The sequence below is a fragment of the Gallus gallus genome, chromosome 1, assembly GCF_016699485.2.
Source record: "Gallus gallus isolate bGalGal1 chromosome 1, bGalGal1.mat.broiler.GRCg7b, whole genome shotgun sequence".
Lineage (NCBI taxonomy): Eukaryota > Metazoa > Chordata > Aves > Galliformes > Phasianidae > Gallus > Gallus gallus.
In genome coordinates this window covers 154,268,907-154,283,648 of record NC_052532.1, presented here as the reverse complement: position 1 = coordinate 154,283,648, position 14,742 = coordinate 154,268,907, and the positions used below count along the sequence as shown (strand labels likewise).

The 14,742-nt window shown below is 37.1% G+C and overlaps 1 protein-coding gene across 33 annotated transcripts in view; it reads right to left on the bottom strand.

Moving 5' to 3' along the window:
* The window catches only part of MYCBP2 (MYC binding protein 2, E3 ubiquitin protein ligase), a 203,873-nt gene that overhangs the window by 96,651 nt on the left and 92,480 nt on the right, over positions 1–14,742 (bottom strand). For all 33 annotated transcript variants that reach the window (XM_015277213.4, XM_015277190.4, XM_046901818.1 and 30 more), the window contains 10 exons: positions 12,299–12,471; positions 11,537–11,662; positions 11,312–11,439; positions 9,665–9,756; positions 8,587–8,721; positions 8,409–8,492; positions 7,826–7,922; positions 3,514–3,706; positions 2,635–2,909; positions 1,610–1,831 (listed from right to left, as the gene is read on the bottom strand). In XM_015277213.4, the coding sequence (XP_015132699.2) occupies positions 1,610–1,831; positions 2,635–2,909; positions 3,514–3,706; positions 7,826–7,922; positions 8,409–8,492; positions 8,587–8,721; positions 9,665–9,756; positions 11,312–11,439; positions 11,537–11,662; positions 12,299–12,471 (1,525 nt within the window). The remainder of the gene's footprint in view (positions 1–1,609; positions 1,832–2,634; positions 2,910–3,513; positions 3,707–7,825; positions 7,923–8,408; positions 8,493–8,586; positions 8,722–9,664; positions 9,757–11,311; positions 11,440–11,536; positions 11,663–12,298; positions 12,472–14,742) is intronic.

Below are 14,742 nucleotides of genomic sequence, written 5' to 3'. Positions count from 1 at the left end.
CACATGATATTGTTTATTCTTTTAAAATTTGCTTTTAGTATATTACAAACATTAGGTAATTGAAGATTCAGTGACATAAAGAAAAAGAAATGTCTAATAGGTTAAAAAAAAAAAAGAAAATTCTCAAGCATGTACTCCTTTTTCAAAACAAAATACTAAATATTCTTAATTTCCAGAATGAGCTGGTGTTCACATTGTTTATTATATAGGAAAGATATCTAGGTGCCTTATCAGGAAGTAGTATTTCTTACAGCCCTCCCTGACATGTGGATTTTAAGCATAATATAGATTACAGCTACCTACTGAGCTCTTCACACCATTATCTTCTCCACTGCCTAAAAAGAACTTCAGAAGCTTTTTGGCTTTGATGTTAGTAAAGAAAATTTCTGTGCAAACAAAAAAGATGAAGTCAGTGACAGGAAGCTTACAAAAACTGGTCTTCCTTCCTGAACTAAGAATGTAAAATCTACTATGTCTTCTATCTAACAGTGGTATCTACTGCTTTTCAAATCAGTTAACCGTGAAAGTCATTCCCAATAAGGAAAAATAAAGCTAGCTCTACTGATTGGAAACAAAGGTTTGTCTTTCTTACTATTTTGTCTCCCATGAATATCCAACGCTATGCACAGAGAAGTCAACAATTACATCATGCAAACCTGTACTGATAAAGAACGCTTGCTCTTTAGACGTTAAGAAAGAGCTGTATCCAAGATGGTAATACTATCTTAGCATTTAAAAGTTTTGGATGGATATTTTTCTCATTAACTTATGCAGCTGCTGTCTATGTCCATGAAAACTCTAAGCATAAAAACGGTCTGCAGAGAGATGTTACATGTTAGAGACACGTTCTCAGAAAAACAGCTCTGTTTTGAACTTATCTTTAGCTAAAGTCTCTATTTGCTCCACAGTTTTGTTATTAGCACACTCAACTTTTATCTAATATTTATCTTTCATCTATTAGTCACAGTTTTGTAAGACCTTAATTGTTCTTGTCCTCTAAATTGAATAATATTATCAAGCAGTCCCAGATCTTTTACATCTTTACCCTTTATATTCCTGTTTATCTTTTCTGAAATAGAAGATACTAGAACTGCAAAAAAAAAAAAAAAAAAGTGTTGTACACTTCTTTTGATCAGGATAATGTTGAGAACTGTATGAACTGGACTTTCCTTGTCTAAACTGCTCATTGACTCACTTAAAAATTCCAGTTTTTGAGACATGACTTCTTATCAAAGATGTGTCCTCTTATTCCTTCTCAAAGCACTGAATCTATCCACATACGCGCTCCTGTGACCATGTGCACAAGCTGAGAAATTTGCAGGAAAGACTATGCAATAGAAGACAATTCTGAACTATATTTCTCCTAGTTTAACATTCAAAAATAAACAAGAAATATTTTTTTCTGAAACAAGAAAGAACTGTATGGAGTACTTCCGACCAAAAGATAAAAATTCACTAAAATACTGAGAGTTCCTGAAAACAGTCTTATAAAAATGGAAGCACTTAGGCAAATACAGTTTCATCCTTATTTAGTCAAAATTTGAATATACATAACTTTTCTTTGTTGCAAAGTAAAACACATTTTGAGATTTTTAGCACATATCCTGACCTGACTCAGTTTTTCCATATGTGAAACCAAAAGGGGGAAACGATGGGCCAGGGCAGAGTCATTCTCAGTGCTGACTTGTTTGACCACTGATCGCAGCAATGCTTCTCCATCATAAGCAATTGGAAAGATAGAGGTCAGTTTTACTGAAGTGTGGCAGAGAGCAGACATAACAGCAGCAAGAAGCCGACTACTGGAGGTTTTGAAATTTGCTTCCTGGATATCCTGAAAGCATAAAAAGAAATTATTAGAAAGGTACTGCTGCATTTTACATAATTTTACACTAACTACTCCTAATGAACTTTCATTTAGATCTTTCATATTCAAATAATTAAAATTCATTGTCTACGATATTTTAAAATAATAAACCCATGAAAACTACTTCTGAAATTAAGAGACCCCTCAAAGAGTTCTTATAATTAATCAAAACTTACCTCTTAAATTTTAATATAATAAATGGATTTTCAAGCCAAGAAACAAACTGTTTATATATAATTGCAATCTATGCAAACAAATAGAATGCTTAGACATAGGATGACCGTTCATAATTAGCAAGACAGTCAGAAAGCACTTGCTGTACACAGGATAATACTGCTAGTGTCTCATCCCCTTTGCTGGATCAGAGCACAGTTGCAAAATTTAACAATGAGAAATTACCTGAGAAATTATTCAATTATTACCGATAAAGTTGTCATAAATATGCTTTAAAGCAACGTGCAGCAACAGAAATCATATAGTAAGTGTGGACAATGCACTGAAGAAGCAGCTGCTAATAGCTACAGTAGATATTCTTCACTAGTTGATGTCCCAGAGAAAGAATCTTTCTGCTATAGGGGATGTAAGTTTCCAATTGCTGAATCTGTGATTTTTTTATTATTATTATTTGTTTTATTTTTAAACCATAGCAGAATTCAAACTGCAATTCACGATAAACACACAAAAGCAATAAAGAATTTAAAAACTGCTTAGATCCTTTGAGTAGAAGAGCAATCTAAGTTGTAATATTCACTTGTGACATTTTAAAATACCTGGTCCAAACAATTCAGCAAGTCACAAAGACATGCCCACTGGAGAGATGGTGTTGGATAAAAAGAATGAAAGCAAGCTGTAAAAGTATTATGGCATTCTTGAAGAACAGCTTCTAAAAGACTCAGGGGCTGACTGAGATATCCTTGGGGATCATTGTCCAACTTGACCATGCAGTGATCAACTCCTTCAGATAGAATTTTTCTCAGCAAGGTCCTAGTTTTTCCAATGCAATCTGCTAGTTTACTGGTTTCTTCTACAACTGCTTTAGCTGTAGCTAGGTTACAAAAAGAAGAGCATTAATGTACGGCAAAGGAACCATTTTCATATAAGATGCACATTATACAAGCAAATATTATAGCTAGAACTTAGCAACACTGATGAATATGTATTTAAAGAAGTTAATTTCACAAAGCAAAACAGCAAAGGGTGTTAAGGTACATCAAAGAAATTGGAACATCAGAAACTTCCAATTTTACAGTTTTCGCAATACATACTGCATTTTAACATATGTACTGTTAAACTACAGTCATGAAAAACATTTAAAATTTAAATTGTGTTCATTACTAAAGCAGCTACTATGCAGAGAAATGCAAAAAAAAATGAAGATATGAAATAGACTAAAAGAACCTGACTGTCAATTGTAACCAAAAATGGAAATACATCTGAATTTTAATGCAAACATATGATGATGGACAATTGTTATGCAGCTAATTGCAAATATCCCATTTCTGACTGCAAACCTCTTAATTGCTCCAATAAAAATATTTATACAAGCAGTTTCATACTACAGCAAACTCTACAAGAATACTTTCATCAATTTTTCAATGCCCAACACATTATTACTTGCTAATAAGTAGGAAGCAAGTAAACTAAAGTACCTGATATTGGATATATTTCACAGGTGTAGACCCTCAGCAACCTCAGACAGCAAGTACCCACAAAACGCAACCTTTCTAGATCCAAAAGAGTAGCAGTGTATTGAAATCCTTTCAGTCCACGAAGTTCTTCAACTCCTAGCACCAGTGTTGTCCAGCTCCAGTGAAGAATACTCAATAATGACTCAAAGCATTCCTATACAAGGATATGGTAGAAAGACAGGTTTTGTATTAAAAATATAACAACAAAAAGTGAACTTTCTGCAGCATAATAAGATGAAAAGCAAAAGTTATCTATATACATGTTTGTGACTATAAATATCTACCATACCAGTGTTATGGTTTTATGATTTTTGGTTATCGGTATTCCACATCATAACATCATGTAATGTACTGGGAGTTAAAGAGTTAATGCTCCAGTTCGGGACACCTGTCTGGAAAAGAAGAATTACATACCGCAGGGGGCTTTGCGGTCAGAAAGGAGATATAACCTCTGGCAAGGTCACCTGATGTCCCTCTTTTCCTTTGGCTCTCCTCTCCTCAACCCGACCACACGTCTCACCTCAGCAGTATGGTGAGGCCTTCAGTTCTCAAACACTCTTTCATTATATTTGATTTAATAGCTTCAATTCTAATTATATTGTATTATAATGTGTTATTTTGCATTACAAAATTAGTTTGTTTCTCCTCAGATCGTTGCCACCATTTTTAATTATTTTGGGGTCCCCTGTTTCCCTCTTCTGAAGGAGCAGATTTTGTGAAATCCCTCCACGCTGCTAGTCACGGAACCAAACTGAACCAGCCTGTAAACTGTCGACATTCTTGGTGGAGAATGCGAGCAAAAGCTACTTTTTAGCCTTTAGAACTAATCTCTCTCTGCTCTCGGAGAGCTTCGTTAGCTTCCTTAGGAAAGTTTATCTCTTTCGCAGGTGCTCACTGAAAACTTGACCTTGAAAGTCCAGGCGGACTGTCAACATTCTGGGATATCTGTAAACTTTGAGCACTGCTATCTTACTTCTGTAAGAAGAAGAAAAAAAAAAGATTCCACTTTCTTTTTTACACCTGTTTGCAGAGGGAGGTGCTAATTTTACAGAACTTGTGGTTTTTAAGCAGGCTCCCAGTCTCTCCTTTGAATCGTTCATACATTTTTTGACTGCTCATCTAATCACGTTGTTAATCTCCCTGAATGTATTCTTCATCATTTCACTCAGTATTTGTATTTATCATATTTTGAAGAAGCCTTCCCCAGAACCAGAGAATACTGAGTGGCAGGGAGTGTGGAGAGGCTTGGGAGAGTCTTTAGAGAGATGGACATCTTTGGTGTCATGGAACTTTACTCCTGAACACCTGAAAGACCCTGAGAGCCTAAACAGATATTAGAGACAGGAATGCTAATCCTTATTCAATACTATCCCAGAGTGAGAGAGAGTTTCTGAAATTGAGAGAGTCTCTGTGCTAAGAGAGTCTCAGAGCCGAGAGGAACAATCTCCAGGTCCAGAAACAGAGTCTCCAAGCTGAAAGAGACAGTCTCCAATCTGATAGAGAGAATCTCCTAGTCAAGAGAAAAGTCCTCCAATCCGAGCGGGACTCCCTCTGATCCGAGAGAGATGCCCTCCGAATTGAGAGAGACTCCCTGCAATCCAAACTTGACAGTCTCCAATTCCAACAAGACACCCTCTGGTCCAAGCAAGACGCCCTCCGGTCTGAGCGAGATGCCTGCCAGTCTGAGCGAGACACCCTCCAGTCCGAGAGGGACATCTTCAAGTCTGAATGGGACACACTTCGAACTGAGCGAGATAGCTTCCAGTTCACAATATTCAGTCTCCAAATTGAATTTAAGAGAATTCAGTCTCATCAAGTCACGCACGAATCTGAACTAAATATCCTCATAATCGAATGAGACAGACTCTGAGCCGAGGTGGAGAGTGAGAGCATCAGAACTGACCAACCTGATCAACCACAGGAGGCACAATTGCTGTCAGCTCCCCCTGTAGCAGGATGGAAAACGAAACAAATCTCAACTCAGTTAGAACAGAAGAAAGAAGAGGAGGAGAAAGAAGAGGAAGCATACACTACAAGAGAAGAGGAGGAAAGACATCCAGAGGAGCAGCTCCCAGATTCAGAGGAACTGCCTTTAGAGTCCAGGGGAGGGGCCCTCAGTAAGATCGCAGTCACCAACACCCAGGAGAACAAGAAGTCTGGAAAGAGTAGGAGGTGAGCAAGACACCGTTATCAATACTGATCGATCTCTGAAAGTGAATGAAATTCGAGGTCTGAGAAAAGAATTTGCACACCACCCAAATGAGCTTATTGTCACCTGATTACTTTGATGTTGGGACAATGGGGCCAACAGTGTGTGGCTAGATAGTAGAGAAGCTCGCCAACTGGGTGGCATTGCTAGGGATTCAGCCATTGACTGAGTATTAGTCAGTATCAGGTATTAGTACATGCTGGAATGGGTCCTTCACCCTCTGGAAGCGGATGCTGTTAGCCATAAAAGAAAAATACCCCTTCAAAGACGATTTGATGCCTGAGAAAAAGAAATGGACTGACACGGAAAAAGGCATCCATTATTTGAGAGAATATGCTGTAGTGGAAATGTTACAAAGCCCCATTTTCATTCCTGATGAGCCAGACCAAGAGCATGATCCTGAGAGAGTCAGGCATACACCAAATCTGTGGCGTATTTTCACAAAGACTGCACCAGGAAGGTATGCCAGTACATTTGCAGCAATCTGTGGCAGAGGGGAAAGAAGACCCCTTATAAATGAAGTGATTAATAAACTTCAAGACTTTGAGTTACACTTAACACCTTTACGAGCTTGTGTTTCAGCCATTACAAAAGTAGCTGAAAAACTGGACAGAATGGGGAGAGAACAAAAAAGATATAACAGATGAACTGTCTACTGTGCTTAATGCTGATGGATGCATGGTGGTATCAGATACATCTGATGGGGACCAGGATTCCCAAAACAGCCTACTAGAGGGGCTGATCAAACTCGTTTCCTCAAAGCCTTCATCATCCAACATCGCAGCTATCAAAAGAAGACGTCCTCCTGCTCGAGCAAGTGACAACAGTAAGACTTTGTCATGTATGCACTTGGCCTTACTGAAACTCATTAGGTTTTCATGGGCTTACTTCTCCAGCCTGTCCAGGTCCCTCTGGACAGTTATAAGTGCTAAGCTCCCTCCTGTATGGCAAAGTGCCCCGCCCTGCCTGCTTGCTGATTCACTCAGGGTTTGCCCTGAAAATCACTCACTTCACAGTGAGATAACAACCCTCCTCCCTGTGTAGTCTTGTGAATGGGTGGCTTACGGTTTCTCCTCCTCAACAGCCCATGGTGATTCACACACCCTGATTCCTCCTCTCTGTCCCCAAGGCTTTTTCTAGGCAGGGGCTGTGGATGCAGAGATGTTACCCTGTCAACGCCCACTTCACGTCAGCCGCTCTCGTGAGAGCTGCTGGGCTGCTCTGTGATCTCAGGGTTCCCTGGGTAAAGAAACCAACCGAAACCATCTGTAGCTCGCAATTACTTGCTGCTGTTCTGCCTGGGACAGCTGTGAAGCAGCAAACTTCGGCAATCAAGCCGAATGCTTCCAAGGAGGGGTCATTCATAACCTCACTGGGCAGCCTGTTCCAGGGTCTCACCACCCTCACAGTAAAGAACTTCTTCCTAACATCTAGTCTAAATCTATCCTCTTCCAGTTTACATTCATTTCCCCTTGTCCCATCGCTAGCTGCCCTATAAAGAGTCCCTCCCCAGCTTTCCTGTAGGCCCCCTTCAGGTACTGGAAGGCCACTATAAGGTCTCTCCAGGGCCTTCTCCTCCAGGCTGAAGAGTCCCAGCCCTCTCAGCCTGTCTTCACAGGGGAGATGTTCCAGCCCTCTGATTATCTTTGTGGCCCCACCTCTGGACCTGCTTCAGAGGAATAATAGCTTTAGTGTAACAGTATGCTAAAGCCAATTTATATGTTAGAATACTGTGCGTGTGATGCCTCACAATTATTTAAGAGCTATAAACAGTTTGTATTCATCTGTAACACAGATTTTACAGTAAACTTTACTTGCTTAATCAGTCAGTACCTACCTTAGCTTAAACTTAAAGTTAAGTCTGAAATTTTCAGAAAAAGTAAAAGCAAATCAACAAATGAACAGAAATGAAACACCAAAGTTCTTTACATCAGTGTAACCATATCTGTCTTGGTAAGTAGATAGAAGAAAAAAATCATAAATTACTTCCACATGTACACCTTTCAGTTTTGTTAAGTATGAAGGAACATGCAGGAAATGTAGATAATAATTGATAATACTCACCATTGAGACAGTTCTGGCAAAAGATCTCTTTAAAATATGAACAGGTTCACTGGTTTGCTGTTTTCCTTTGGATGCACTGCCATCACTTGTTGGTAGCCTGGAAGAACAATTTGCAGAGTGACCCAAAATATGCACCAAGCCTTATTCTTTGCACTGCTGAAGTAGAATAATAGTGGAAGAGAATTTTAAAAGAATTATCTAGAAATCTTCAATTTCAGTGTAATCTCCACTAGACCTTAACAAAAAGAACAAAAATCAACTATCTGTTCAACTAGAAACACTGTGACAACTGAGAATCAAGTTGAAGACCCATGTGAAATTTATGCAATTATATATTGTACTTCTTCAGATAACATTTTTAGAACCAGAAATGCCATTTCTCACAGAATGTTAGGTTTAAGTACATGTAGGCTGATGTTGCTATAATAATGGACTTACTACTTAAAAACTAAGTTTCCCCTAGATTTTTGAGATACTTAATTCCTTAACTGTACACAATAATAATGTAATGAAACATGCTTAACAAGGCCTCTGTTTAAAAAACTTGTTGATAAATTATTCTAAATAGAGGTTAAAACATTACCTGTACAGTAACTGCGGGATCTGCCCTGCATTAACATCTGTACCATTATTTGATTTCTTGGAACTTTTAAACTGAAAGACAACACTGAAAGAGAAAATAACAAACAGAAAAAACAATCACTCAAGTAATATGAAATGTCCTCTTCTGCATTAAGAAATACAGAAAAAAAAAAAAATACCCATCATCTGTAGTAATAGAGGCCTGTCCATGAGATCCACAGTCACTGCTAGGTCCTGACACTCTTGCCCAGGCTACATACCACCAGCCAGCTTGTAGGAGTACTGGTTCATCAAACATCATTGCGTATTTCTCTCTAAGAGAAGTAAATTTAAAGAAAAGGTGTATCTGAATTAGTTTATATTAATCTTTAATAAATTATATTCTGTTTATAAGAGAAAATTGAAAATCAGCAAGAAGTTTTTAATCTTAAGTATCTGTTTAGACATTTAAAAATATTTTGTTGAAAAACATAGTGAAATTTATTTTTATTTGTTTAAAATTCAGAGGGACTTGCAAATTCTTAAGTCTGGCATACTCTTGCATTTTTACACAGTTATTAAACGTCCAATTCAGTTGGAAAGATAAGGTTAACTTAAAATGTACAATAACCTAATTACATTTATTACATAATACTGTAGGTAATATATTCATTATAACTTTAAATTCATTTTCAGAAAATTACATGCATATTTTTTGTTAAATGACAAGAATTTACACATAGATATTACTCGGGTATTACTCATGAACACTTAAGAAAGCATTAAAACACCTATTAAGGGGATCTTGATTCATAAGAATTGAAAAAATTAGTTATGGATGATTTCAGTGGTAAATTCTTTCATATCAGGGAATGTAAATGCAGGCTAAACAAAAGGCAACCCATTCCATAAGCACAAAAACTTTAAAACAACAACTGCTTCTTTCCAAATGAGATGAAGCACAATAACGTCTCTTTTGGTTATGGTAATTTTATATTGCAGAAAATGTAATGATAAGTTGTTTAATACAAATACCCATTTGTATACTTTTAATATGAGTATGTAAAAGAGCTGCTGCAACTTTTTATCTCAGTGAGGTATTTGGCATTTTGCTAGTTATAATTAAGCAAAAAAAAGTGTGTTGGTTAAAGTTTTAGTTTCCAGGCTACAAGTGCTAATAAAGTTGATCATCTCAGCCAACATTTAAATGATTTTAAAAAGTGTATGAAGGAAAAACAAGTAATCAAATAGGTAAAAGTAAGTAAAGAAGCATCTTACCTAGCAGCACAATCATATGCTAAAACATCTGTTTCAGCAAGAAGGTCGCCATCAGTCTCATGGTCTCCCCCATCTGGACCCAATTCAAACAACTGGTAGAGTAACAAAACAAACAAACAAACAAACAAACAAACAAACAAATAAATTAATTAATGTATATGTCTCACCTGTTAGAAAGATAATAATAAGCCATTTACTTCTTGTCTGTTTTTCTGTAAACTGTCTACTACTACACTTTTCCCTTCCCAAAAGCAATTGATAGTTTCTATCACTGACAGGCAAATTCGCAACTGGAACTCATGATTTTGTAATGACATGAACTATTAAAAAATAGCAATTTACACTGTCTTCCCAGCCTTATGCCCATATATATACTGATTTTAAGTGTAGAAGATCCCTAAAAAACACAGTTTTTTTTTTTAAATCATATATCTCCTTCCGCCGCGATTATTTTTCTAGTTATACAACCTGTAAAATACCAACCTAACCATGCCACTCTGCTAATTGTATATCTGTTGATTGTACAGGTAGGTTGACTATTATTAAGTCAATAATGCCATAAACAGACCATGGATATGACAAAAAGACGACTTTTTTGGCCTTTCTTTGCTTTCCTTAGTCATTTGCAATTTTCAGTAATTGTATTAGAATAAACACAGATTAGAATTAGTTACTATTATTTATTTCAGACCTCCAGTTGTCTTATGCACATTACTGCTAACCACACACCAACAATTAATTTCCCTATAACAAACTGTAACTATTAGCAGCCCTATCATCTGAAACATAAAAAGGCAACAATCCACTAAATGACAAATAAATGATAACAGCAACATATTTCTTATACACAGACTTTACATGAATATCATACAGCTATTAGCTCTTTCCTTTAAAACATTTCTCAAGGCATTTCTGAAATTCCTATTAAATGCAGGAACATTTATCAGAAATAAGACTCCTGTACTAGTCACACTGTCCTTACATGAATTTCTTTATTCAAAGCCAGATTTACTTAGTTATTTAAATCAGTACACGTGCTCCAGTCCTAACCATCTTTGTATGGGGCAAATAAACATAAATTAAGCATGCTTGGTGCCACTTCAATTTCCTCTCAACTGAAAAATTCCAGCGAGAAGACATCCTGAGATCAGTCTGAGAAGGAAACGGCAAAGAAATGGAGAGAAGCAACACTTCAGCTGGTACCGAAAGAATTCCAGCTACTAAAAAAGCATAGTTTTGCTTTTGAGAGGCAGAATCCATGCAACCTGACACAGGATGAGTTTCTAATCAGACAACACAAAATTTCTGCAAGTCTTCTGAGCTTTGTGCACATAGATCACAGAACTGTATAGCCGTATCAGCTCCTGATACCAATAAGACGGCATAGCATTTAATGAAGGCAAGAACAAGCCAAATCTTGACAACTAAAAATAGTAATTCTCAGTTCTCTACCTCATCCACCTGACCCGTATAAATTTCATTACTTCTCACTAAGAAGCCTGATTCCAGTTGTATAACTAATGCTTTTAATATACAGTAAAGCAATAATTTATCAAGAAATAAAACGGATGATGTTTTCAGGTGGCATTTCAAAAGTTATGAGACAAAAAAAATTGTTAAAAAAAAACCAAAAAAACATAACCTTACCTTTATTTTAGCAGTGTATTCACCCCTCCCTCCAAAAAGACCAAGACCACCTAACAAAATATCTGTATCAGCACAGAAACGGATAGCTTCTACTGAGTGGGCTGAATAACCCCAGCCACCTCCATGACCTAAAGAAAAAAAACACAAGAAAAAAGGATTAAACATACAGTTAACCTGTCCATAGGCTTGATTAATTTATGCTATAAAATGCTATTGCATACATACTTTCAAATCTGTTAACAACACTGTAGTCCTCTTTAGAATAAACTTTCATTACTGCTTGAGTCTCTTCTTCTGTATTTGCTATACCCATTTTTAAGTCCTGCATAGCAGCCAAAGTATCAAGACAACCTACAAGAAAGCAAAACCGAGAAATGCTCAAAACTTATTACTGTTGATTGCAATCAGTGAAATGGAAATTAACACCAGTTAAAAAAAATATATCAAAGCAACCTAACTACTTTATCCCTAAACACACAGAGGCTACTACGGCATATGGTTTTCATTTTCATTAGGTTAGCAGTCAGTGCTACCGAATCTAAAAATATTGTGTAAGATTGATTTCATTTATTTTTTTCTTTTTTTTTTTTTAGAATAATCAAGAAACATGAATGTAGTTGTAAGTATATTGCCAACAACACTCTCATTTTTTAATTACTTGTTTTACTTTTGCTTCCCATATTACCCAGGTAGAGTTGATGTAGCAACTCAGTAACAGGCAGATTTGAGAGCCCTCATAAAAAGCTTATTTTACATGGCTACCTAAGAGAGCTTATTCTGACTTGAACACAAATAATATTGTTCTAACACAATTCACTACAACCACTGAGCAAGTCATGTAAAATCATTTTCAAAGCTATGCTTTGAAGCACCGCATAAGTTGCAGGTGGCCAACTTATACATGAACACTGCAGGATTATTTTTCATTTTGGTAAGCTTTTTTAGACTATAAAAAGAAATTGTTACTTATCAATTATAAATGTGTACCTAGAATGTGCAAAGCTGCATGAGATCTGGTGGTTAGAGCTTTGGAACCTGTTGGCAGAGCAAGTTCTGGACTCAAAATACTGCATCGGGATTGCATGTCTGGAGCTGAGGGAAGTCTGGAATCTGCAACTACGGCATTGTAACTCCACAGTTCCCTAGCATTTGGTCGAAACCTGGAATAAGACAGAACAGAGTAAAACCTACTTAAAAACTGATAATTAAATTTTATAACCTGTTGAACGTGAAATGCAGATCTGCTTGCACAAACTCTTAAAAGTGAACATCAATACATCAAATACATACAAACTTTACTAGCTTAACACACTAGTAAATGGAGAGACACAAAATTCTTACTGTACTTTTAGACAAACAATCATATTATGTGTTTACAGATATCAGCATATAGACATTTTTCAATCCTCATAAATGTTAAAATGGTATAATCTATTAAACAGCATGAATTAATTAGCAAAGAACTTCAGACAGAGTGGCAGATGTGCCCAAGAATGATAAACGTAACAACTACAGAAGTACTCTCTTTAAGTTTAAAAATATCTTGAGAAATTCAACATACTTTGGACTGTTTAAATGGATAACATCACACTGCAAGTTCTTACAGGATTATTGAAAATGGCAGTATAAACAAGGGAATACAAAGACCTTTCATGCTATAGATTTACATGCAGAAAATGACATCTTTGATATCAGTATGTAAAAGGAAAAAACAGGAGTATGTATGAAAGGAAAATACATTTTGACTTGTTACATTGCAGCTAAAATGCAAAAAGGAACTAAGATAGTATAAGCAACCAAGAAGGAAATAGTTTTAAAGATGTTACAGGATACCATATGTACTCTTGCTCCTGGGTTGAGGCAACCCTCACTACCAATACAAACTGAGGGATGAAAGGATTGAGCGCAGCCCTGCCAAAAAAGACCTGAGGCTACTGGTGGATGAGAAGTTGGATATGAACCAGCAATGTGCTGTTGCAGCCCAGAAAGTCAACTGTATCTGGGGCTACATCATAAGAAGCATGGCCAGCAGGTTGAGGGAGGTGATCCTGCCCCTCTACTCTGTTCTAGTGAGGCCTCACCTGGAGTACTACATCCAGATGTGGAGTCTTCAGTACAAGAGAGAAATAGACCTGCTGGAGCATGTCCACAGGAGGACCACAAAAATGATCTATGGAATGGAACACCTCTCCTATGAGGACAGACTGAAAGAACTGGAGCTTTTCAGCCGGGAGAAGTCTGTGAGGTGACCTAATAGAGGCCTTTCAGTATCTAAAGGGAAACTACAGAAAAGAAGGGGACAGACTCTTTAGCAGGGTCTGTGGTGACTGAGCAAGGGTAAATGGTTTCAAGCTCAAAGAGAGTAGATTTAGGTTAGATATAAGGAAAAACATCTTTTAAAGCGAGGGTGGTGAGGCACTGGAACAGGTTGCCTAGTGTTGCAAGACAATAGAACAACACCTCAATCCACATTTACCCATTATTTCATCTTTAAGTTACTTCCTTATAACGTGAAATGTGAATTTGAGCTTCATCCAGCTGAACAACCAGTATCATTTTACATCAAGTTGAGTGGTATCACCTGCTTTTTTCTCCCCTGAAACTTCCTGGCTTTCCCATCGCCAGCATTCACAAACCAATCTTTCATTCCATGACCAAGAGTTGTTATGGAAGGTGGGTGCTACTCTTCCTTATTTCAAATCTGAGCATAATTTAAGTGAGAATGGATGCCTAGATCACAAATCTCAGACTATCCTGGGGATGTGCATGATGCAGGACTGTAGTCATTTGGAGAATTTCACAGGTCTTGAAGAATTATGCCTAGCAAATATGCATGCTTCAATGTTAAGTGGCAATTAAATTCTCATGTCTTGATCTTGGATGAAGACATCCAAGGCAGAGTGCAGGTAGCTTACTGACCCAACAATCTTTTAATGACATACGTTTGCATTACAGTTTCTTCTCCAGACAGTGCAGACTAGCTGGTTCCCTGCTTCCCTCCAACTTTAAGAGACTATTCTGTCTTGCCCAAGTTTTCCAGTGAGTCTAAACATAATCCATGACTTGCACACAGATAACAGTTCAACTTTATCTCCCAAATTCTGGCTAACATAGTTTTATAGAAGTATTTGAGATTATGATTACGTTTTGGAACACGTGTTTATGATCTACACCCGCAGAAAGAGTCCACTGAATGCAACCACTCCCAAAGACAACCATAACTTGAATGCCTAAGCTATCTATGTAAGTATCTTTATTCTGACCTCTCAAAATGTCAGAGGTAAAAAGAATACCATTAGTCTACCCTTTCTCCCATTTAAATATTAATCGCTAACACTTGAGATGAAAGGTAAGATGAAATATTGTGGAAGCTGTGATGTCAAGAAATAGTCAATGAAGAGTTAAACAGATGGAGGAAAGCCAGGGAAGAA